General features: G+C 37.1%; 1 protein-coding gene and 1 non-coding gene across 2 annotated transcripts; both read left to right on the forward strand.

Moving 5' to 3' along the window:
- Positions 1-776: 776 nt before the first annotated feature.
- On the forward strand, positions 777-21,716 carry LOC113359520 (origin of replication complex subunit 4-like). Its single transcript, XM_026603136.1, has 10 exons — positions 777-844; positions 1,095-1,251; positions 20,068-20,159; positions 20,251-20,332; positions 20,514-20,599; positions 20,692-20,804; positions 20,912-21,004; positions 21,099-21,166; positions 21,276-21,422; positions 21,558-21,716. The coding sequence occupies exons 1-10, from the start codon at positions 777-779 to the stop codon at positions 21,585-21,587; spliced, it is 936 nt and encodes a 311-aa protein (XP_026458921.1). The 3' UTR covers positions 21,588-21,716.
- Positions 21,717-22,041: 325 nt separating this feature from the next.
- TRNAL-CAA lies at positions 22,042-22,125 on the forward strand. Its single transcript has one exon. It is a non-coding gene; the product is annotated as a tRNA-Leu (tRNA).
- Positions 22,126-23,725: the final 1,600 nt, after the last annotated feature.

Raw genomic sequence — 23,725 nt, forward strand, 5'->3', positions numbered from 1 at the left:
TTGTTTATATAATTAAAATAATACAGGTTGTGCGTTTGAATCAATCAATTGGAAATCCGACCTTTGGTTGTTGATTGATATTGATTGATCCATGGACATTGGTCTTTGGTACCGTCCAAGTTGTTCCTTGTGTTCGATTATAGACTCGCTGATTTTTATTAGCTTACGTGAATCAAAACAAGAGAGAGATATTAACTCCTTGAGATACTTTTACCTAGATTGGGTCTGACTGTCTAGTTGATTCTTTAGAAAGTGTTTTGGAGTTAGTCCATACAGATTGCTAAGCGAAATATTGGGTGGTGTTGTTAGACCCCCGTTTTTCAGCAGCTGGTATTGATGTGGTAGTGGATGTTGCAGTGGAGGTGGTTTGTTGTGTTAGAAGTAGTGGTTTGTTGCAGTGGACTTGTCTTGGATGCGTCAAACTATTGGAGACAACTTGACCAAGTTGCTTCCTCTATTGGAGAAAACTTGAGCTAGTTGCTTCCTTTTTTTGGAGACAACTTGAGAAAGTTGCTTTCACTTTTGGAGGCAACTTGAGATAGTTGGTTCCAGATTGGAGGCAACTTGAGCTAGTTGATTCCAGTTTGGAGGCAACTTGGTTATGTTTTTTGGTTCATTCATTCATCTGAAATTATCTTATACATATATCTTAGAGTAGTTGTTGTGTTGAGTTGCTGATGATGGTTGTGTTGTTGATGCTCATGCTTTAAAGTTAAGAGGATAAATGAATGCTTAGGAAGTTCAGCAGGAACTCAATATGAGTTTCAGTAACAGAGATGGAGGATATGGTGTTGTCTGGTGGTGGTTTGAATTGTTGGTTGAGCACTGATGGTGTGGCGAATATGTGAGTCTGCTTTCTGGGTTTGTAATTGAAAATGTGTTAATGCAGTAAAGAGATATGAAGCGGGAGATGCTGGTATGTGATTTTGATATGTATATGTTACATACCATGAACATCTGTGTAGTTTTATACATTAACAAACCTGTGGTGCAACGGTAGCACGGATGACTCCATGTCAGATGATGCGTGTTCAACTCACGTCGGGTTCATTTTTTGTGTATACTTTTCATAATGTGGAGACAACTTGTTCTAGTTGCTTCCATATGTGGAGACAACTTGATCTAGTCGCCTCCACTGTTGAAGACAACTTCAGCAAGTTGCCTCCAGATTTGGAGACAACTTTCAGCAAGTTGCCTCTAGATGATGGTGGTGGAATTGGTGGTTGCTGGTGGTGGAAAAAAGTGGTGGTGGTTAGTGGCGATGGTGGGTAGTGGTGGTGGTTGTCGGTGGTGTACAGTGGCGTTGGTTGTCGGTGGTGGTAGTTGGCGGTGGTAGTGGAGGAAAATGGCGGTGCTGGTTGGCGGTGCTGGTGGTGGCGATGGTGGACAGTGGTGGTGGTTGGCGGCCACCTGAATAATCAGAAACTGTCGCCAGAAATTTTATCCTTCCATCACCTGAACTCTACTTCTCTGCGGTTCAAACATTCAAAAAATACCATCCAAGCCAATTCCTTGCTCTTGCGAAAACGTACCCAAAAGCGTAGCTCCAAACTCATATATTCCGCGGACGAATCATGCATCCAACACATACCCCCTTCGCGATTCACTGAAATATTATGATCCCCACTTTCAGTTCAGAAATCCGATAACCAGAACTGGTACCACCAGCTCACCATTCTTACTGCGTTTCCGCACTGTTTATGCAACATCTCCACTGAGTCTTCCCTGCTCCAGTTATTCTCCCAGCTCAAACCACCTGCAATTCCTACCAGCTCTCAAACTCATGTAACTGCAACTCATTCTTGAACCCCATTTCTGCAACCACCATATTCATTCCCTTTCTTCATTCAAAACCCATGAACGTCAGCACAAATCCACCTCAGAATCAGTCAATTTCTTCACTATCTTCTCAGATTCAGTTCTTCCATAAGAAGCAGAAACCAAACCTTCATCTTGTCACCAGCAAAAACCATTTCATAATATCATCCTCATCTTCTAAGCCATCACCAGTTTCAATTGCAGTAATAAATAATCCCAATTCAGCAGAAACCCATCTCATATTTCCTATGAAGCTCAATTCCTCTAATTCCTGACCTAGCCATAACAGCTTCAAATATCAGTTCAAGAGACTTCACCAAATTGCTTCACAAATCGACTCCACCTTGCTCTTAAATTCAAAATCATCTCAGACCCATCCTTACACAACCTTAACAGACTTGATTTGCATCATATCTCGGCCATTAATCTTCAATTGAATCATGACAACACATTTGATTTCTTCTCTTCATTAATCTTCCTCTTCCCGGTGCTAACAAAGACTCACAGCTCCCTGATCTACTCAATACTTGTGTAGTTGCAGGAAATCCCACAACACACCCCTTGTATTATGATGACTATAATTTCTAGATCTAAACTTATTTGATATTAAAATAAAGATAGAAAATAAAACACAAGATTTACGTGGTTCGATCAATATGATCTACATCCACGGGGTTAGGGATCTTCACTATGATTGTTTAATTACATATGGATTACAATTGAGACTCCATTAATGAGTATTTGGAGCTCCTGGTTGAAGAAGGAAGAAGAAGATAATAATACAAATTCTGCTCTCTCTCTCTCTACAAATGTGTCCTCCCTAAAGTGTCTCTCTCCTTTTTCTTTTTTATTATCCTCCTTTCTCTCTCTTGCCTTTCTCATTATATAGGTATTTACATAATGGATGACAGCTCATATGTAGTGGAGTACAGCTCATATTTCCCCTAATTACGGATCTGGCTTGCGGTATTTTCGCAAACATCCTAAACTTCGCACGATCATCATACTTTTCTCACGTTTAAGCTGATATCATATGTTATGTCATTTCTTAAATCATATTGCGATGTCTTCGTGTTGTATTGCTAGTAATTTCGCAAGCATGTCGTTGTTGCGAGATTCTGATCCTACATCTTGCCTCTTTTTTCTTGAATATTGCTTGAAGAGCGATCTTTCAGGAAAAAATCCGTTGTTGTAATTGTTGGAGCGAGATACGTGTTGTTGGAGGAACGAGCGAAAGAATATTGGACTTGAAAAGTGCGTACTTGCCTCTATTCTTTTGTGAAGTTCCGGAGCGTTGCGAATTAAGTAAGAAGTATCATCTCTTGAAGTATGCGGAGTATGAAGTATCCTTGAAGAAGTATAAGAAGTACTCAATCCTCGAAATATATAAGAAGTATGAAGTATCCTTTGAGAAGTATAAGAAGTACTTAATCCTCGAAATATATAAGAAGTATGAAGTATCCTTTGAGAAGTATAAGAAGTATCCGTCCTTGATTGCGAATAAGAAGTATTACGAAATTATACTCCACGTTCTCTGCCTCTTGCAATGTTGTAATGCAAATAAGAATTTAGATTAGTATTCAACATTTCTTTTATCAAAAGTTTTCATTTAATTGCAAGTTCAAATCGTTTTTCTTTGTTTTGATTTTCTTTGTATAACTTGTTTCGTCTCATCCGATAAACATCTTTCATGGAAATGATCCTAATGAGGTCTTATGCAGCCTGTTGATGGAAGGTCTTACTAGCATGTTGATGGAAGGTCTTATTTTGCCTCCTACTACTCTCCATGTTAGATATCATTCTCATTTGAAACAAAGCAAATTTTCAAGAGAAATATATAAATTGATCTGTGCGAGATTTTTCTCGGTTTCTTTTGTAATTGTGGAATCTTTGTAATTCTGAAATTTCTGTAATTCTGCGATTATATCGCCTTTTGTAAATCAAATCAAAAATCTTTTATTTTCTGTAAAAGTAAAATGTTCAAGGAAAGTGGTACTTAGCTTTTATGTGATTTGTCAATCTCGCGCGAAAAATACGTTGAATGAAGTATAAGTGTCGCTTAGCAAAAACAGATGCGAAAGGCAAGAATCGAACCCGCGACCTGCTACTTGCATATTCTCGCGCCATACCAACTATGCTAACCCTCTCTTGCGAAATAATCAAAGTTCTTGTGAAGTAATCAAATTCCAACTGTGTGAGAGGCAATTCTGTATAAATTTCGCGTAACAAAAATAAACATGCGAGAAGCAAGAATTGATCCCGCGACCTGCTGCTTGCATTCATGCCTCCTGACCAACTGTGCAAGCTTATTCTTTGTGAAATATCTCTGTGAAATTATCATCAACTCTCTTCTGTACGAAATAATCAAAGAAATATATGTGCGAAAAAATACGCCTGTGTTGGGACTTGATCACACGACCATGAACTCATTAACTTCGCAGATGACCAATTGTGCTGCCTCTTGTTTGCGAAATAATGAAACAATATTGCGAAATTATCATTTTTTCGCTTTCTGTAAAAAAGAAGAAAACTATGTTCGCAGGCGAATTCGAACTTGCGACCACGAATGCACATACTGTGCTCTGGACCAATTGTGAAAGAATCTCTCTGCGAAATTAACTCATAACTTTTTTTCCTTATTCTTTTATTCTACCATACAAATGAGAAGAAAATGAAAAATATGTGTCTCTGCGAATTCGAACCCGTGACCTATTTCTTGTTCGCTCAGCCTTGAACCATCTGTGCGAATTTCTGTTTGTGATAGAAATTGCAGCATCTGCCTCTTATCTTTTCTTCGTCCTTCCTTAACTTCTTTCATATTTGCCTTCTTCTCCTGAACATGAAAATCTTCCACTGAAACTTTCATTTTTTCCTTAAATTTCACCACAACAACTAATTTTTTCTCTCACTCTTTTCATGTCTTTGAATTGTTGATGATGGTTACTCTCTGAAAGTGTGATTTCTTCCATAAAATTTCCATTTTTGAACCTAAACTTTGTAGATCTAGAAAAATATGAACAATATCTAATCTTCATGGAAATTTCTTGAACCAACAAGCTACAGGAAGGATAAATCCTTTACTCCTCCCTGTTTCTAGCGCCAAAATGTAGTTGCAGAAAATCCCACAACACACCCCTTGTATTATCATGACTATAATTTCTAGATCTAAACTTATTTGATATTAAAGTAAAGATAAAAATAATAAAAATAGAAAATAAGACACAAGATTTTCGTGGTTCGATCAATATGATCTACATCCACGGGGTTAGGGATCTTCACTATGATTGTTTGTAATTACATATGGATTACAATTGAGACTCCATTAATGAGTATTTGGAGCTCTTGGTTGAAGAAGGAAGAAGAAGATAATAATACAAATTCTACTCTCTCTCTGTCTCTCTACAAATGTGTCCTCCCTAAAGTGTATCTCTCCTTTTTCTTTTTTATTATCCTCCTTTCTCTCTCTTGCCTTTCTCTTTATATATGTATTTACATAATGGATGACAGCTCATATGTAGTGGAGTACAACTCATATTTCCCCTAATTTCGGATCTGGCTTGCGGTATTCTCGCAAACTTACAAATGTTAACTTCGCAAACATCCTAAATTTCGCACGATCATCATACTTTTCTCACGTTTAAGCTGATGTCATCTGTTATATCATTTCTGAAATCATACTGCGATGTCTTCGTGATGTATTGCTAGTAATTTCGCAAGCATGTCGTTGTTGCGAGATTCTGATCCTACAACTTGTCTCACCTAATTCTCTCATTTTTTTTGCTGATCAAGATCCCCCATCTCTCTGAATTTGAAGCTGCCTCCATTTCTTTCTATCTCTGAAATTTACGTGGGTTGTAATGAAACAGAAGAGAAACCCGATCTAGTTTCGGGGTTAATCAAGTAGAGACATCTAAAGGCACCCATTTAGCTGGATAGGAGCCACCTTAACTTTGGCCAGTCAATTCCAGATAACCAACGGTCGATTTGCTTTCGTGCTTAACTGCCGGTTGCGGGAAACTGACAGTTCATTCTTCACCTTGTTGTTGCATAATCTTAGCTGGATCCAAGTATCACTCGCCTGTGAATTGACCTTTTTGCGCTTTAAGCTCCAAATGGACGTTTTCTCCTTCTTTTGCTCCAAATGTCTCCATTGCACCTAATAAACTCAAAAACAAACATAAGATACATAATCTACAAGAAAACTCGTCAAGAAAGCATAAACAATAGATAAATATCAAGGTGTTTTACAACACTTATAAAATTCCCCCACACTTAGACTTTGCTAGTCCTCGAGCAAATCAAACAAAACAAATTCTAAAACATACATACAACTCCGTCTCGTCGAGGATACGGTTACTCTTAGCATGAATAACAGGCCTTTAAACCCCTAGGTGTCCCTAGTGGACGAGTTATAGTCTCGTGAAGGTTTACAAGAGGTGTACCTACAAAACCTTTATTCCCAAAATCCATCTACCTGTGAGAAATTTATGGCACTAAACATTTTTTATTCGATGGCAAACAATCAATGATTACAAGAGGAAGTACCCACTTTCGAATCCAGTTCATTCATAAATTAGTAATATAGCTTTATCAAAAAGTTGAACAGAACCACAATACTCGAAATCTAATCAACCACAATCACATGAAAAGATTAAGAAGATGGATATAGAAAGTAGATGGTGGAGAACTGTTGACTAAGGTGAACGGTGTTTCCCAAATCTGTCTGAAGGTCACTGCCAAAATAATCCTAAAAATCCTATTGGATTGAGCTACTGGTCCGAATACTAATATCAACACAACTGGCATACACAAGGGAACCAGCGGTTGACAAACTTAATTCTAGATCAATTCACTGGCATATACAAGGGAACCAGTGATCGATTTTATTCAACACAATAATAATATTATTATTTCTTTCTTTTCTTTTTTTTTTCAATTTTTTTTTTCTCATTGACATCATGATAGGATCTTGTGGATCCAAGCGCATGTTTCTTATCAGCAGATTACATGATAGTTACCTTGGATCCTGCACTCCACGCTTGCTTAGGCAACGGAGACAGAGAGAACACACACATATTGCTTTATCCAAGTGTCAAATTTATTCCTTTTGGTCAATTGGTCGGTCTCTTTTTTTTTTCTTTTTTTTTAGTAACTCAATCACTCTATTTCATCCTAGCAGTGATAACAATTCGATGTTCGTGCCCCACCAATTCACCTAGAGAAACAATAAATAAATATGGAAAAATAAAAATAGAACGTGATATGGTGACGACTCCGAGATATGGTGACAACTAACATATTATTTATTTTTATATTTTGTTCGTTTTCATATGAATAGAATCTATGATAGACGCATTTATGTGTCTATTTTGTTCTCAATATTTTGTATTGTTAGACTCGATTAAGTACTTATTGTGTTATTTTGTGTTTTTGTAGATGTTTTTAGAGAAATAAGCCTTTGCGGCGAAATGAGCTCGAAAAGTAGTGTTTTACACCCCAGGATAATGTACTGGAGGCACCTCAGAAATGCACCGGAAGTGTCCCAGAAATGTACCGGAGGAACCCAGAAAAATTACTATTTCCACCCCCAAATTACTATTTCCACCCCAATTGCTAAAGGGACACCCGTACAGTATTAGGGGGAGGACACTTTTCTTCTCATAATTCAAATTTTGGAAAAAGGCGGGAAATTTCTAAACAGTTCTGGCAGAATTTCGATCGTCAAAATGAAGGGGTTATGGGTCGATTCAATGGCTGAAATTTGGTATAGAGATGTGATATAGGTTAAGGAACATAGTATGGGTGACATGATCGATCAAATTTGGATGGAATTTGCAGTATGATTCACACACCCAAAACAGAGCACGTGTACTGTAACACGAGCAAAATTGAAGTTCTTGTGTGCATGGGGGAGTTCTGCTGGCGTTAGAAGAGTGTTGAGGCGTGAATAAGTCGAATGGGAGCGTGCAGGATCAAAGTTAACGCGTGCATGGGATTAAAAATGGAAATTTTCGTTATTATTGGCAGCCGAGAATATTTGGATTAAATGGAGAATATATGCAATCAATGGTCGGATTTTTGGCTCCAATTCACTATAAATACAAGGCAAAACAGTTTGGGAAGGTGTCGAGAGTTGGGAGGAGAAGAGAGGAAGCTGCAGAGGAAGAATCACGAATTCTCTCTGCTGCTGCTGCTGCTGCTGTTCGTGATGAAGATGAAGAACATGAAGAACGGACCCGCCAGAGCAGTCGTTCTTCAACTATAACAGCGACAGCGGAGTGTGGGTCGTAGTTTCCCAAAGACTACAGCATTTCATATGTATCGTTCTTGTGTGACGCTTCCTGTGGGTCGCACATTAGCTGTTTACACCATTTTCTCTTCTTCTCATCATTTGTAAACCATTTTTGAGCCATAATAAATTATTTTGAGAGCATTTTTACTATGATGAGCTAAATCCCTCGTAACCAAGGAAATGGAGGAAGCTATTCACGCAACATAAATGGGTAACTATTTCATTTAATTATATAATTCACCTAATCGCTGCTTTTGCAGAGTTTTAAATTATTTGAATGATTGTCTTAATTATTTGTTATTCAGTTTGATAGGTTATGTTTGGTTTAATCTCTTGATAGTCTATGCTTAAGGTTTACAAATAATGTTTGAGAATATGTATGATTGATAGTGAATTAAAGATAAAAGAGGACTTAAGAATTGAATAGAGTTTTGAAATATTTATCATTCAATTTTGCATAATAGTGGAATCTAGTGTCTTGGTTACCTCTCGCCCACTTTGTTAATATTTTTGTATATAATTTTATCAAATCTTTAAATTTAATCTTCACAAGTCCGAGAGTTTGAACCTCATTACTACAACAACCCACAAAAAAATCATTAATCATTTTGGCGCCGCCGACGCGGATTTGTGCTTAGGTAGAATTTTCAGGTTCTTTTTATTTTTCGTTTACTATTATTTGTTCCTTTTTACGTTTCTTTTTGTGTCTTTTATTTACAGGTTCGAAGTGGAATACTAAGGACTTGGGAACAAAAAGCTTAAAGCTAAAAGCTAAAAGAGAAGAAAAAAAGACATAATTTTTTTTTAGGATTTGTAAATAGGCTTTATTTTTCATAATTTTTGTAATTTTTTGACTTTTTATTTGGACTTTATTCTGGAAAATTGGACTTTATTCTTTTTTTTTACCCTACAGAAGGGTATTATTAAAAAAATAATAATTATATAAACTGTGTGCAGGGAAGGACGACGATTACTATATCGTCTCGGCCCCTCGGGTTCGTACATGACATAGGAGTCGTGGCCCGAGTCGAATTCAACGGTTCATCCCCCGTCTGGTACGGGAGGTAAGTCCATCGAAACACTCGCGAATCTCCTGTTAGCGGGTTTACTGTATTCCTTAAGGTGATTCATTGATTGAGGACGAATTTGGACTGTTTTTAAATTCCTAGTAAAGGGCAAGGCCTGGCCAATACAAGATAAGGGTTCGGATTTCATCACCGCTCCCTTCTTGTCCGCCTTAGGAAAACGAAACCTAACGCGAACCCAAGCTTTAAAAATTGGAATAGAACGAGACCGATAGGGTAACGAGCTTAATAGGAAACTCGTTCGAAAAATATTGGTTGCTCTTTAAGCACACTTCAAAGTTCATGATGGTTTCTGTGAGTTGAATGCGTGACTGCGCCGCCTTCTAATGCGGTGAGGCCTTGGGTATCAAAGCTCTACTAAGCTTCCCTCGCCTCGATTCAACTTACATTAGCTCGGATTGATTCCAGAGGGGTGTGCTCAAATTGTAACGAATTCCTTTTCGAAGGAATATAAGCTGGTCTAGAAAACAATCTAAGTGGAGCCATCATGCTTTTTGTTTGCTAGAAATCTTTAGGTTTGTTTTGATGGAGTCGAGTCGGCCTTGTTTGTGGTTGTGTAGAATTCCCTTGCAATTAAGAATGTCGAGTTGGTATGATAGAAGCCAATACAATGAATATCGACCTGAATTTGAATATGGACATCATCCTTTCTATGACCATGTTGGGAATAGTGGTTGGGAACGCCATCATTTGGAAGGATATGGGTCATACCCTGGTGAGCCCAATTACTATCCACACATGCATCAGTCTTACGAGCAAGAAGATTATAGTACTAGTTCTTCGTCTCTAGAGGATACAATCAAACTATTGAAAAGTAGTCCTTTTTATGATCCCTCTGTTCCTATTCCTCCATTAGAAGAGTCCCTCAGGGAGTTAGCTGAGTCGACGCGTAAGTTAGCTGAGATGAATAGTGTAATTCTAGACGAAAGAACTACAATAATGAGTGAACTTTCTATAGAGGAATCCCTCAAGCTGATGGCTGAGACGAACGAAAGACTTGCTCGAAATAATCTTACATTCCAAAATAGTGTTTCTAATTTTATCCTTGATGTAAATAGTGAATATTTACCTAGTTTAGAGGACGAGGTTAGAATAAAAGACACTACTTATTTAGATAAGGTTCAATCATCTTCGGACTATGATGAGGAGGATAGCAGTAATGAAGAATCTGAAATATGTAGGCATAGTGATCAGAAGTCTAGTAATCCAATTGAGTTGTATAGTGATTATATTATTTCTAGTTCAAATCCAAATAATTTTTATGATTATTCACCTATTCAAAAGGACGAGGATTTGATTAGGGATACCACCGTTTTAGACGATGTAGTTTTTGCTTTTGATTACGAAGCCGATAGTGGTTTAGAGGAACGGGTTCATTTCGGAAATACTGTTTTAGAGTCTAACGACTTAGAAACAATAGTATTGGAAGAAGAAGATAGACCCGTAGAGATGAGTAAATATGCACTACCTGATAATAACTTAGAAGAATCTCTTGAATATTTTAAGGACTCTGAAGATACGGAAATTCAAGAAATAATTAGAGGTCTATCTAGAGACACTGAAAACTCTAAGTTTGGGGGTGATTATCACTTCCCTAGTGCCTTACCTTTAACTCTCAGAAAGTCCCCACACTTAGGACTTGATATCTCTGCCTCGACCATTTTACAAGATTATCTTCATACACGTTTTCCCAAACCTAATGATGTCCAGGTAGAAGTTCAGTCGTTAGAAACCCATCCTCTGGTTGATGTGGTTTTGCCCATGCTATGATACCCAGATTGACTTTGTTTTCCCACCAAATAGTTTTCTTCCAAATGTGGGAACGTTTATATTTCAAATGTGTCGAATATTAAGTTGTGAGACTAAACCTAAATGCTTTAGGAAATTAGAATCGACACATTTGCTTAAGAGTGACCACTACTCTCATTGTGGTCAAATTTGTAAGTCAAATCTTATTGACTTAGAGGATCCTCAGTTATTTAGGTTATTATTGTGCGCTTCTAAGATCATATTTGAGTTTTTCCAGACTCTAGGACCTAATGATTCGGATCCCACCTATGAAGAAATGCAACCAATGAAAATATTTTATTTAGAACCTTTCTTAGAACCTGAACTTGAATCAGAATTAGATATAAATATCTTAATCAGGAAACTAGGTAAGGGCATGCTATTCTTGTCCATTTTCTTGGTTCACTGCAGTTTCCTATGGTCAGCTCTATTTGGTTTTGAAGACCCACAGTTATTTCGACTGTTACTTTATGGTTCGAGTTGACCAATCCTTTTCTAAGTATGGCTGAAGACTTTAAACTTAGCACTTCTTGGGAGGTAACCCAATCTCATGCAACACGGTAATATCCTTCTTTAACTCTTTTGATTCAAATAGTAACCGTTTCTCCTTGTTCATGCTTTTAATTTCATCTTTAGAACATTGAGGACAATGTCAGATTTAAGTTTGGGGGTATGGGAGAAACTTTTTAGTTGCAATTATTAAACTCCAGAGCCTTGAAATTTATGCCTATTAAGGTTTGCACTAACCAATCTAAGTGGATGGGAACATCTTGGTTGTAGGAGTTGAGGAACCAATCTGATTAGATGGAAACATCTATAGAGTCTATTCATAAAAGCACATAGCTCAGGTGTTAGAAATAACATGATAGTTGCACCATATCTCGTTGAGTCCTTTTCATTTTTTTTTATTTTAAACTATGTTTCTCTAAGTGGTTAGGTGGGGCACACGATTCAAGTTGTTACCACTGCTAGGATGAATTAGAGTGACTGAGTTACTAAAAAGAAAAAAAAAATACCGGACCAGTTAGGCCAATCGGAATAAGTATTAACACTTGGATAGCAATATGCGTGTGTTCTCCCTGTTTCCGTCGCTTAAGCAAGCGTGGAATGCAGGACCCGTGGGAACCATCGTGTAAACTGCTGACAAGAAGCATGCGCTTGGATCAAAAAGATCTATTCATGCCGTTAAGTTAAAAAAAAAGTTTTTGTTCTGTGTAGTCAACTGCTGGTTCCCTTGTATTTTCCAGTTTGTTGATCTAGATTTAAGTTATTGACCACTGGTTCCCTTGTATATGCCAGTTGTGTTGATATTAGTCAGACCGGTATCTCAGTCCATTAGGATAGGTTCAGTCTGGCAGTGGCCTTCAGACAGATATGTGAAACATCGATCATTTGGTTAACATCAAAACCATCTACATTTTTCTATTTCCATCTCCTTTTTCTATCCATATGATTAGTTTGACTCCGAATATGATGTCCATAGTGCAACTATCTGAGTAGAGCTGTGTCACTTTATATGAATTTTAGTATGCTTGAGTGTAAACTCGTGTACAACAATTGGAATTTCGCATCAGGGTACTTTCTCCTGTAGTCAGTGATTGTAAGCCAACCAAGGATATTCTTTAGTGCCTTCCAAGGTTCGTTGTAGATATCTAGGGTCTGGAGTAAAGGTTTTGTGGGTACACCTCTGGTAAACCCTCCCGAGATTAACTCGGTCAATAGGGACACCTAGTGAGTTAGGATTTTATTTTTTCTCGAGGACTAGCAAATAATAAGTTTGGGGGTATTTGATAGACGCATTTATGTGTCTATTTTATTCTCAATATTCTGTATTGTTAGAATCGATTAAGTACTTATTGTGTTATTTTGTGTTTTTGTAGATGTTTTTAGAGAAATAATCCTTGCGGCGAAATGAGCTCGAAAAGTAGTGTTTTACACCCCAGGATAATGTACCGGAGGCACCTCAGAAATGCATCGGAAGTGTCCCAGAAATGTACCGGAGGAACCCAGAAAAATTACTATTTCCACCCCAATTGCTAAAGGGACACCCGTACAGTATTAGGGGGAGGACACTTTTCTTCTCATAATTCAAATTTTGGAAAAAGGCGGGAAATTTCTAAACAGTTCTGGCAGAATTTCGATCGTCAAAATGAAGGGGTTATGGGTCGATTCAATGGCTGAAATTTGGTATTGAGATGTGATATAGGTTAAGGAACATAGTATGGGTGACATGATCGATCAAATTTGGCTGGAATTTGCGGTATGATTCACACACCCAAAACAGAGCACGTGTACTGTAACACGAGCAAAATTGAAGTTCTTGTGTACATGGGGGAGTTCTGCTGGCGTTGGAAGAATGTTGAGGCGTGAATAAGTCGAATGGGAGCGTGCAGGATCAAAGTTAACGCGTGCATGGGATTAAAAATGGAAATTTTCGTTATTATTGGCAGCCGAGAATATTTGGATTAAATGGAGAATATATGCAATCAATGGTCGGATTTTTGGCTCCAATTCACTATAAATACAAGGCAAAACAGTTTGGGAAGGTGTCGAGAGTTGGGAGGAGAAGAGAGGAAGCTGCAGAGGAAGAATCACGAATTCTCTCTGCTGCTGCTGCTGCTGTTCGTGATGAAGATGAAGAACATGAAGAACGGACCTGCCAGAGCAGTCGTTCTTCAACTATAACAGCGACAGCGGAGTGTGGGTCGTAGTTTCCCAAAGACTACAGCATTTCATATGTATCGTTCTTGTGTGACGCTTCCTGTGGGTCGCACATTAGCTGTTTACACCATTTTCTCTTCTTCTCATCATTTGTAAACCATTTTTGAGCCATAATAAATTATTTTGAGAGAATTTTTACTATGATGAGCTAAATCCCTCGCAACCAAGGAAATGGAGGAAGCTATTCACGCAACATAAATGGGTAACTATTTCATTCAATTATATAATTCACCTAATCGCTGCTTTTGCAGAGTTTTAACTTATTTGAATGATTGTGTTAATTATTTTTTATTCAGTTTGATAGGTTATGCTTGGTTTAATCTCTTGATAATCTATGCTTAAGGTTTACAAATAATGTTTGAGAATCTGTATGATTGATAGTGAATTAAAGATAAAAGAGGACTTAAGAATTGAATAGAGTTTTGAAATATTTATCATTCAATTTTGCATAATAGTGGAATCTAGTGTCTTGGTTACCTCTCGCCCACTTTGTTAATATTTTTGTATATAATTTTATCAAATCTTTAAATTTAATCTTCACAAGTCCGAGAGTTTGAACCTCATTACTACAACAACCCACAAAAAAATCATTAATCACTCTACTAATGGGTTCCTCAACTCCTACAACCACGATGTTTCCATATTTAGTGTAAGGCACAAGTTGCTACACTTTCTCTTCTTTTCTTTTTAGTTTTTCTATTTTTTTTTAAAACACAAGGGAAAACTAACAAATCTAAAAACTCTATATAAGAATACTTCCCCACACTTAAACTTTACATTGTCCTCAATGTAAATTGAATCGTCCAAAGAAAGTCAAGGTGGGAAATGCATAACATGATATAAATACACAATAAGAAAATAAAATGCATAATAAAAACTCATACTCCAACTCATAACTATTTCTGAACAATAGAGGATAAACACTAAACAAGCTATTTAGTTGGCATCTAATCTCAACTCAGCCAATATATATACCTCATCGTCAAGAAAAAATTCCATTTACTTAGAAAGGCTAGTGTTTATTCTAAATTGTTCAAAAATCCCTAAAAGGTGGAGTTTTGATATGCAAATGTCCAAAATAAGAAAATAAAGATAAAAGACTTGAAAAATAAAAAGATAGAGATAGATACACAAAACCAGTGGGTTGCCTCCCATTTAGCGCTTGGTTTAAAGTCGTCAGCCCGACTTGCAAGACGGATTCTCCATACACCAATAATCGGAAAAGTTGGGGATCTACCCATAGCACCTGTTTTGCAAATACTAGCTTCACACAAATATTAGTAATATAAAGCATAAGTGAAGCTATCAACCAATAAAAGTTTCCCCCACACTTATTCTTGTCCACACTTGGAAGTGTATAAAGAATATAGAAGTCGGGTACTTCCACGGTTTCTTGTTCCAAAACCTGCATAGTTTGAGAATCAAGTATCTCTAATGGCGGAAATCGAGAAACAAAGTCATTCAACAATATTCTCGAAGCACATACATTCAAACCAATAAGAGGTAAAGGGGAAGAATCAATATGCAAAGGGTTAGACAAACCTCGCACAATCTCTTGTAGCACGGAATCCTCTTCATCCTTGAAAAATTCAAGTGAACTATTCACCTCTTGTATATCATGGTCCTCTATCAAACTTTGCAACCATTCTTCGTCCGCTTCTGCCTTAACCAAAGTCTCGACATCAACATCTTCATTACAATTCTTTGCAAGCTCAATTGGGTCTTCCACAATATTGGTCATAACGGTCTCATTCTCAGCACAATCCTCCTTGTTGCAAGGTACATATTCCACTGCGGATTCAAGTCTCACCATAAGGAACTTTTTTAGAACACTCATTGCATCATCCTCAAGCTCTTCCTTTTGAATATGTTCTTGATCGTTATAAAGATCAATGCTCGATTAAGCTACACTAGTGTCATCATATTCCTTTTCATCTTCACCTTGATCGCAAAAAGACTTCATTGTACACTCCTCGGGAATGTCACCATAAATTGGTTCAAGCGATGTACTTTCATAGTCATCGTCACTATCATAGGTAACATAAGATTGGCTACCACTTCCCAAAGATTGGTCTTTCGCAGAATTGTGCATGTCCTCTTTGTATTCTTCAATGCCTTGTCTTAAAATGGAAACATCTTTTTGAAGCTCTTGGAGTGATCCATCCAAATTTTGAAAATAGTGTTCCATTTGTTGGAAAAGCTCGTTCGACAAGGAAAAAGTAGAATCACTTACTTCAGTATTGTTAGGCCGATTATCTTCCCTTTGAATGGGTGAATGATCATAACTACGATCAGAAATTGGGTCAAACATACTATGAGCACATTCGGTCGATGAAATTGGTTTCATGCTCGGTTGTCTACAAACTGACTCCATGCGGACCATAAATTGTTGCATCTCATCTACCAAACTGGAGGAAATATTAATAGGAGCACAACTATTCTCCCCTCCTTGTGGTTGCTCACTTACATACCTACCGTAAGAAGGTTGGTATGTATGGGAATAACTCAATGGGTACGTGTAATATTGACCATAACCAAAGGATTGATTTTGATTGTATTCCCCGCAAGGGTGACAGTTGTCATAATGTTGTTGAGGTTGATAACCGTACCCATTGTTCCAATATGCTCCGTCCATAGTAATTGGTACCTGAAACAAGAGTTCTCAAAACAAGGGTAAAAATCAGAAAATAAAAACAAAAAAACAATAAAAACAAAACAAGACTAAAAACAAAAATAAGAAACCAAAAACAAATGACAACCGCTGCCTCCCCGGCAACGGCGCCAAAATTTGATCGCTGTCGTATGCGTCAAAAATAAATTACTTTCTCACTACTCAAAATATATAATATAGAAAGGGTAAGAAAGGATCGTTCCAACGGAGAGGACTAGGTTGTCAATATGCTTCGGTTTCTTATAAGTGACACGGGGGGTTTTCTGATTTTTATAATCTAAAAATAAAATAAAAGCAAACAAAATAATATAACACGCAAATCAAGGATGATAAAATATTGGATAAAGGTTTCATCTTCATTAGCAAACAAGTTTTGAATGTATGATTAGAATTCGTATTTAATCTCCTTATCATCAAAAGCCAAAGAATACCTTATTGCAAGAATACTCCGTAAAAATTTGGTAAGTCATCAACACACACATTAGAGTTGCGTATGTGAATTCTACCTAAAGAATAACCTAACGCGTTGCACTAATTAAGTTCAATTCCTATGAGCATTAAGTTTAAGAAATAGGCTAGTCAATGCAATTGTCATACATTGCGTGACAATTCGGAAAAAGGTCAATTTCTACATATGATTACAAGAGTGTATCACTACAAACCGTAATCGTATCATGCTACTCATATTCAAGGTTATCACTCGATGATGAACCCTAAATTAGCTATAGATATGGATGTGAGTTCAATCAATTATATGCTCAACCAAACAAACGTTCAATCATATTGCAGTACATCACTCATGCAATTATTATACACAGTAGAAATCAACCGATAATATTGAGAGAAAACTAATTCATAAAAATCATAACTTGGTTGCAAAATCCAACTACATCTTCAACCAATAAAAATAAATCAACTACTTGGGTTTTTGGATATCATCACAAAGAGTTTAGAAGAATCTATCATGTGAAACCCTAGAAAGCAAGTAGAAGTCTCCCTTATGGAGATATCTAAGTTTAGAGAAAGATTTTTCTATTTATATGTTTCTTCAATTCCCAAAAGGATAGTCTTTCCAAAAGTAGGTCAAGTCTTCTCAAAACCCATCTCCACGTGGTCCACCGAGCCCATGAGTTAAAACATCTCATCTGAAAATTCTGGGTGCAAAACTGGGTCGTCGGATTGCTGAAACAAGAGTTCTCAAAACAAGGTTAAAAACCAGAAAATAAAAACAAAAACAAGACTAAAAAGAAACCAAAAACAAATGACAACCGCTGCCTCCCCGGCAGCGGCGCCAAAATTTGATCGCAGTCGTATGCGTCAAAAATAAATTACTTTCTCACAACTCAAAATAAATAATATAGCAAGGGTAAGAAAGGATCGTTCCCACAGAAAGGACTAGGTTTTCTATATGTTATAGTTTCCTATATAAAACAATGGGGGTTTTCTGATTTTTATATACACTAAAAGTAAAATAAAAGCAAACAACACAATAAAACACGCAAATCAAGGATGAGAAAATATTGGATAAAGGTTTCATCTTCATTAGCAAACAAGTTTTGAATGTATGATTAGAATTCGTATTTAATATCGTTATCATCAAAAGTCAAAGAATACCTTATTGCAACAACACTCCGCGAATTTCCTAAGTCATCAACACACACATTAGAGTTGCGTATGTGAATTCTACCTAAAGAATAACCTAACGCCTTGCGCTAATTAAGTTCAATTCCTAGGAGCATTAACTTTAAGAAATAGGCTAGTCAATGCAATTGTCATACATTGCGCATGACAATTGGACAAAGGTCAACTTCTACATATGATTACAAGAGTATATCACTACACACCGTAATCATATCATGCTACTCGTATTCAAGGTTATCGCTCGATGATGAACCCTAAATTAGCTATAGAAATGGATGTGAGCTCAATCAATTCTAGACTCAACCAAACAAACATTCAATCATATTGCAATACATCAATCATGCAATTATTATATGCAGTAGAAATCAAACGATAATATCGAGAGAAAACTAATTCATAAAAATCATAACTTGGTTGCAAAATCCAACTACATCTTCAACCAAAAAAAAAAAAAAACTACTTGGGTTTTTGGAAATCATCACAAAGAGTTTAGAAGAATCTATCATGTGAAACCCTAGAAAGCAAGTAGAAGTCTCCCTCATGGAGATCTCTAGGTTTAGAGAAAGAGTTTTCTATTTATATGCTTCTTCCATTCCAAAAGGATACTTCCAATATTAGGTATTCTCGAAACCCATCTCCAATTAGTCCACCAAGCCCATGTGTGAGAAATATGTCTCTGGAATTTTGGATCCAAAATTAATCGCCGGAATTGCTGATGTCATCGCCAGAATCCGGTCACTGTCGTCGGATTCCGGTCACCAGGAAATTGACTCTGGCCACCTGAATAATCAGAAACTGTCGCCAGGATTTTTATCCTTCAAGCACCTGAACTCTACTTCTCTGCGGTTTAAACATTCACAAAATACCATCCAAGCCAATTCCTTGCTCTTGCGAAAACGTACCCAAAAGCGTAGCTCCAAACTTATATATGCCGCGGCCAAATCATGCATCAAACACATACCCCCTTCGCGATTCACTGAAATATTATGATCCCCACTTTCAGTTCAGAAATCCGATAACCAGAACTGGTACCACCAGCTCACCATTCTCACTGCGTTTCCGCACTGTTTATGCAACATCTCCACTGAGTCTTCCCTGCTCCAGTTATTCTCCCAGCTCAAACCACCTGCAATTCCTACCAGCTCTCAAACTCATGTAACTGCAACTCATTCTTGAACTCAACCAGTGAACCTTCAATTTCAGCTGTAAACAACAGCATCACACCCATCTTCCACAGCACTGATTCCCTGCAGTTCTTGCAACAACTCAACACACACACAACATTTAATCATTCATACAGCCTTATTAATTCATCAAAGTTGAGTTATTCCCTGCACTGCCTTTCAATTCAGAAAACTCCCTTGTTCTGCCATAAACAAATCCATCTCAAAGTCGACCATCTGCAACTTCATAGTCCACTCCTGCAACAGCTTAAGAACCCACTGCTGAGTTCAATCATCTCTGCACCTTTATTCTTGACACCCATTTCCAACTGCAATTACTCTCCATAGCACCACCTGCGACTCCATCTCAGTTCACTGCCACAGCACCAAAACAATCACAAGCTCCATCTCTGCATTTTCAGTAACACGCACACATTCATTATCACCTGAAATACAGAATCATCACAACCCATTCCTGGGTACAATCTCAAAATCACTCTCAACCCCATTTCTGCAACCACCAGATTCATTCCCTTTCTTCATTCAAAACCCATGAACGTCAGCACAAATCCACCTCAGAATCAGTCAATTTCTTCACTATCTTCTCAGATTCAGTTCTTCCATAAGCAGCAGAAACCAAACCTTCATCTTGTCACCAGCAGAAACCATTTCATAATATCATCCTCATCTTCTCAGCCATCACCAGTTTCAATTGCATAATAAATAATCCCAATTCAGCAGAAACCCATCTCATATTTCTTATGAAACTCAATTCCTCTAATTCCTGACCTAGCCATAACAGCTTCAGATATCAGTTCAAGAGACTTCACCAAATTGCTTCACAAAGTTTCAAGTTACCTCTGACGAAGTTTTATGCTTGTGGTGCAGGATGCAGATCAACTCCTAGAAAAGAGAGTAAGATCGCGTTTTTCCCACAGGAAACTATTGTTTCTTCCTCCCTCTAAAGAAGACATACAGATGTGAGGATTTCTGAACTCCCCTTGATTAGATACGACATTATTGCTTCTAGCCACTTCTTTTAATATTATGTTTTGCTATCTTGGTTTATAGATTGTTGGAGCACATATTATCTTTGCCAGCAGATTCAAGTTTTCCTCATGATTATGTAGTTGAGTTCAATGAGAAAATTCGTGTATCCTTCGTGTGATTTTTCCATTCTTTTTGTGATTGAGTTCAAAAGTAAATCTAGTTCATTCAAGTCACGAGAAACTATCATCCAGTCAGAGTTGTATCCAGATAAGATGTAATTATCCTCAGACAGGAGACTAGATCTGTTCTGTTGAATTCCTTAATTAAGGTCTTAAATTTTACAGTGCATATTAGGAGATCAAAGGTTTAAAGAAATTCTTACGAAACTATCTGATGCTGATTCCAGTGTAAACAACTTGTTGAGCTTTCTGTAAGTATGGGAGGTTATGAGTGTTAAACTAATTCATTGCACCTCGATTTCTAATATGTAGTTTTCACTCATGCATATTTTTTTCCATGCAGATTTCGATGTATTTGTAATATGGATATAAAAGAATCAACGTTTCTTTCAATAAAGAACTTTGAAACTGCGAGTAAGAGCATCCATCAGCAACCCAAGCGGGAAAGCCTACAAGGTTCATGAACTTCATTGGTTTTTTCTGATATGTATTCTGCTTATACAAATCTCGTTCCTTTGCGCGTGTGTGATATCTTTATTCTTTTCGGATCTATACTCGAGCAGATTGTTCTACTTTAGAGCACTATTTTCTGGTATGCATGAAGAGACTGGAAACTAAAGAGCAGAACTCCTATAACTTCAATTCTGTTATGAAAGGTGAATTCCGGTTGTAAAACTGTCCTCTTATTCAATATATATGTCAATCATGGTATTCATCATTGTGATATTAACTTCATCTGGTTTATTGCAGAGTACAAAGTCATACATGATGCTTTTCCTATTTATGTTACTCATTATGAAAGAGATAGATGCTTAATGGTGTGTGAAGTGTTTTACAAAAATCAATGTTAACTTGGTTTTCTGTAGTAGGTAGTAAAATCTTCTTCCAATAAACTCTTCAACATATCTCTTGGTTGTCTCTTTGCAGGCCTTTGAACACCTTGAACAGCATGGGTTAATCTCCTTTGAAGATGTCAGGGGACAGAATCCGTCTGTTCAATTTCGCTCAGTTAAGCTACTAGTCTCATCCCATCAGCTTCAGGAGAGCTTGAATGCAAACAGTTCCAGCATTCCCGTAAGTTTTATACTGTCTGATTTTTGTGATTGCAATCTCACGAATAATTAGGACATGAAATATAATGTTAAGGATTTAATTTATTAATTTTGATAAGTTATGGTAATGCTGAGGGTTTTATGTGTTCATGTTTAGGGGAAAATTCGGACACTACTAATGTCATAAGAGGCAACGACGCTGGATGCATTCTCATCAATAATGCTGCATGTTAACACCCTGCTGGAGGACTAGGAAGCATTTACCATTTTTGTCATTGGCTGGAATAGATAGCTTCAAGCGTGTGGCAACTGTACCTGGGAGGCTGTAAACAGAGTTTCAAGCTCATCAAATTGCCATTTAAATGCTCCTGATTAATTAATCAAACAATATATAAACCTTAGTTAGTCATCGAAAAATTAACTATGTTTATGCAAGCGTTTCTCAAAAAATTACTTCTGCAAGTCGTATCATAAAAAAGCTAACTTTGTTTTGGAAATTATTCGTTTTGTTTTCTAGGCGTTCATGTGCACATTACTGATATCCAACTACTTATGTTAGTTGTTTGCACGTACATTAATAATATCTAGAGTTTAAACACAGGGGTCTTGGTATGTGAGTGGTGAGCTAGGAATTTCAACTGGTCAGGTTGGCCGAGTGGTCTAAGACGCCAGACTCAAGTTCTGGTCTTCGAGAGAGGGCGTGGGTTCAAATCACACATCTGACATTTTTTTAAACTATTCACATCTGAAACTACTCCTAGTGTGGATTGCTCGAGATTTGCAGAAGTTGGGTGTATATGAGTTCATGGAGCTGGTTTAACTAACATCATCAATGATAAATGATCTGAAAATGCATGGGTATTAAGTACACACCTAACTTTTTCGTTCACCAACCTATATGGACAAAACTTAATACAAATAATACAATTGGAATTCTGCCAAGTAATTAACCTTGTTATCTATCTTTCAAGGTACGAATTCTAGAATAACTAGTCTCGTAATCGATTACAATTAGGCGGACGTATCTGCCCTTGTTATCTATCTTTCAAGGTACGAATTCTAGAATAACTAGTCTCATAATCGATTACAATTAAGCGGACGTATCTACTAAGATTGACTATGTACAAAATTGTGTAAATCCAATTATAAAGATAAACAATATAATGCGGAAAAGAAAAAACACAAGACAGCAGAAGTTTTGTTAATGAGGAAACCGCAATAGCAGAAAAACTTCAGGACCTCGTCCAGATTTGAACACCAAACTGTAGTAAGCCGCTACAGATACTAGCCTACTATCAGACTTCGGACTGAAATGTAGTTGAGACCGAATCCACCCTCCAAGCGATTCACTTACAGTCGCGCTTCTTACGTACGTCTCTTAAACCTCGCAAGGCTCTAAGCACTTGATTCCTTAGCTGACGTCCTTTACAGCCTAAGACTAGTTGCTCCAACCTAAGTGAAGACTTTTGATACCAATCTTCCTCTAACAAATAAGCCTACTTGATTTCCGTTTAGATCAAAAATCAAGGTGAGGAAATCTGTTTGCAATAGAAAATACTAGCAAACCTCACAAATCCGGAACTTACGACTCCTGAAGAGCAGCCTAAGTTCTTAACCACCTTTAAAGAACAATCTTCAAAAGATCAATTACGATTAGTTTTCAGTTATCTATCTTGAGGAATCACAAAGTCTGAGACGCAGAGAACTTTGTGATTACTATATATCTTGCCTGAAAGAGATTATGAAAACCTTGATAATAGAAAAACAAGAAAAGGATACACAACTATCAATGTAAAGATATGTTAGAGCATTGCTCGGTCGAACTCACAAGTGTTTCTATCTCAAGCTTTTTGTCAAAACTATATTTTGATTTCTAGTCCACAATTAGTTAAGTCTCGTACTAGGATAGAAATGTAGTTTAGAAACGGACATCACGACAGTCATCATTGCGTTCTACCGTTTGAAGGTGAAGATCAACTGAAGGTTTTGAAGAACTTCATCAGCAAAAGGTAAGTGAAGACTGAACCACCTATTTCTCCAGTTATATTCACTTTTCTATCCTTGAGACGTTGTCGCGTAACTAATTAGACTATCATGCATATTCAAGATTTTCGAGTCGAGAACTAATTACCAAGTTAAGGAACTTATCGAAATAAAATGATTAATCTTAATGAACATTTGTTCATACTTGATGAATTTTGGTTAAGGATAATTTATTATTCGCAATCAAAATCATGATTCAAGTTATCATTCGAAAATAGCATGGAACAGTGATATGTGTCATTGATGTTATTCGGGAATGTTTTGAATCGATTTAGAGAGAAG

Source organism: Papaver somniferum, chromosome 3 (genome assembly GCF_003573695.1).
Source record: "Papaver somniferum cultivar HN1 chromosome 3, ASM357369v1, whole genome shotgun sequence".
NCBI lineage: Eukaryota > Viridiplantae > Streptophyta > Magnoliopsida > Ranunculales > Papaveraceae > Papaver > Papaver somniferum.

Excerpts from the sequence above, each read along its gene's own strand:
- LOC113359520 (XM_026603136.1), top strand. The coding sequence starts at position 777 with ATGGAGGATATGGTGTTGTCTGGTGGTGGTTTGAATTGTTGGTTGAGC. Across the intron at positions 20,333-20,513 it reads AGTTCAATGAGAAAATTCGT|TGCATATTAGGAGATCAAAG; the intron begins GTATCCTTCGTG and ends TAAATTTTACAG. Across the intron at positions 21,167-21,275 it reads AAAGAGATAGATGCTTAATG|GCCTTTGAACACCTTGAACA; the intron begins GTGTGTGAAGTG and ends GTCTCTTTGCAG.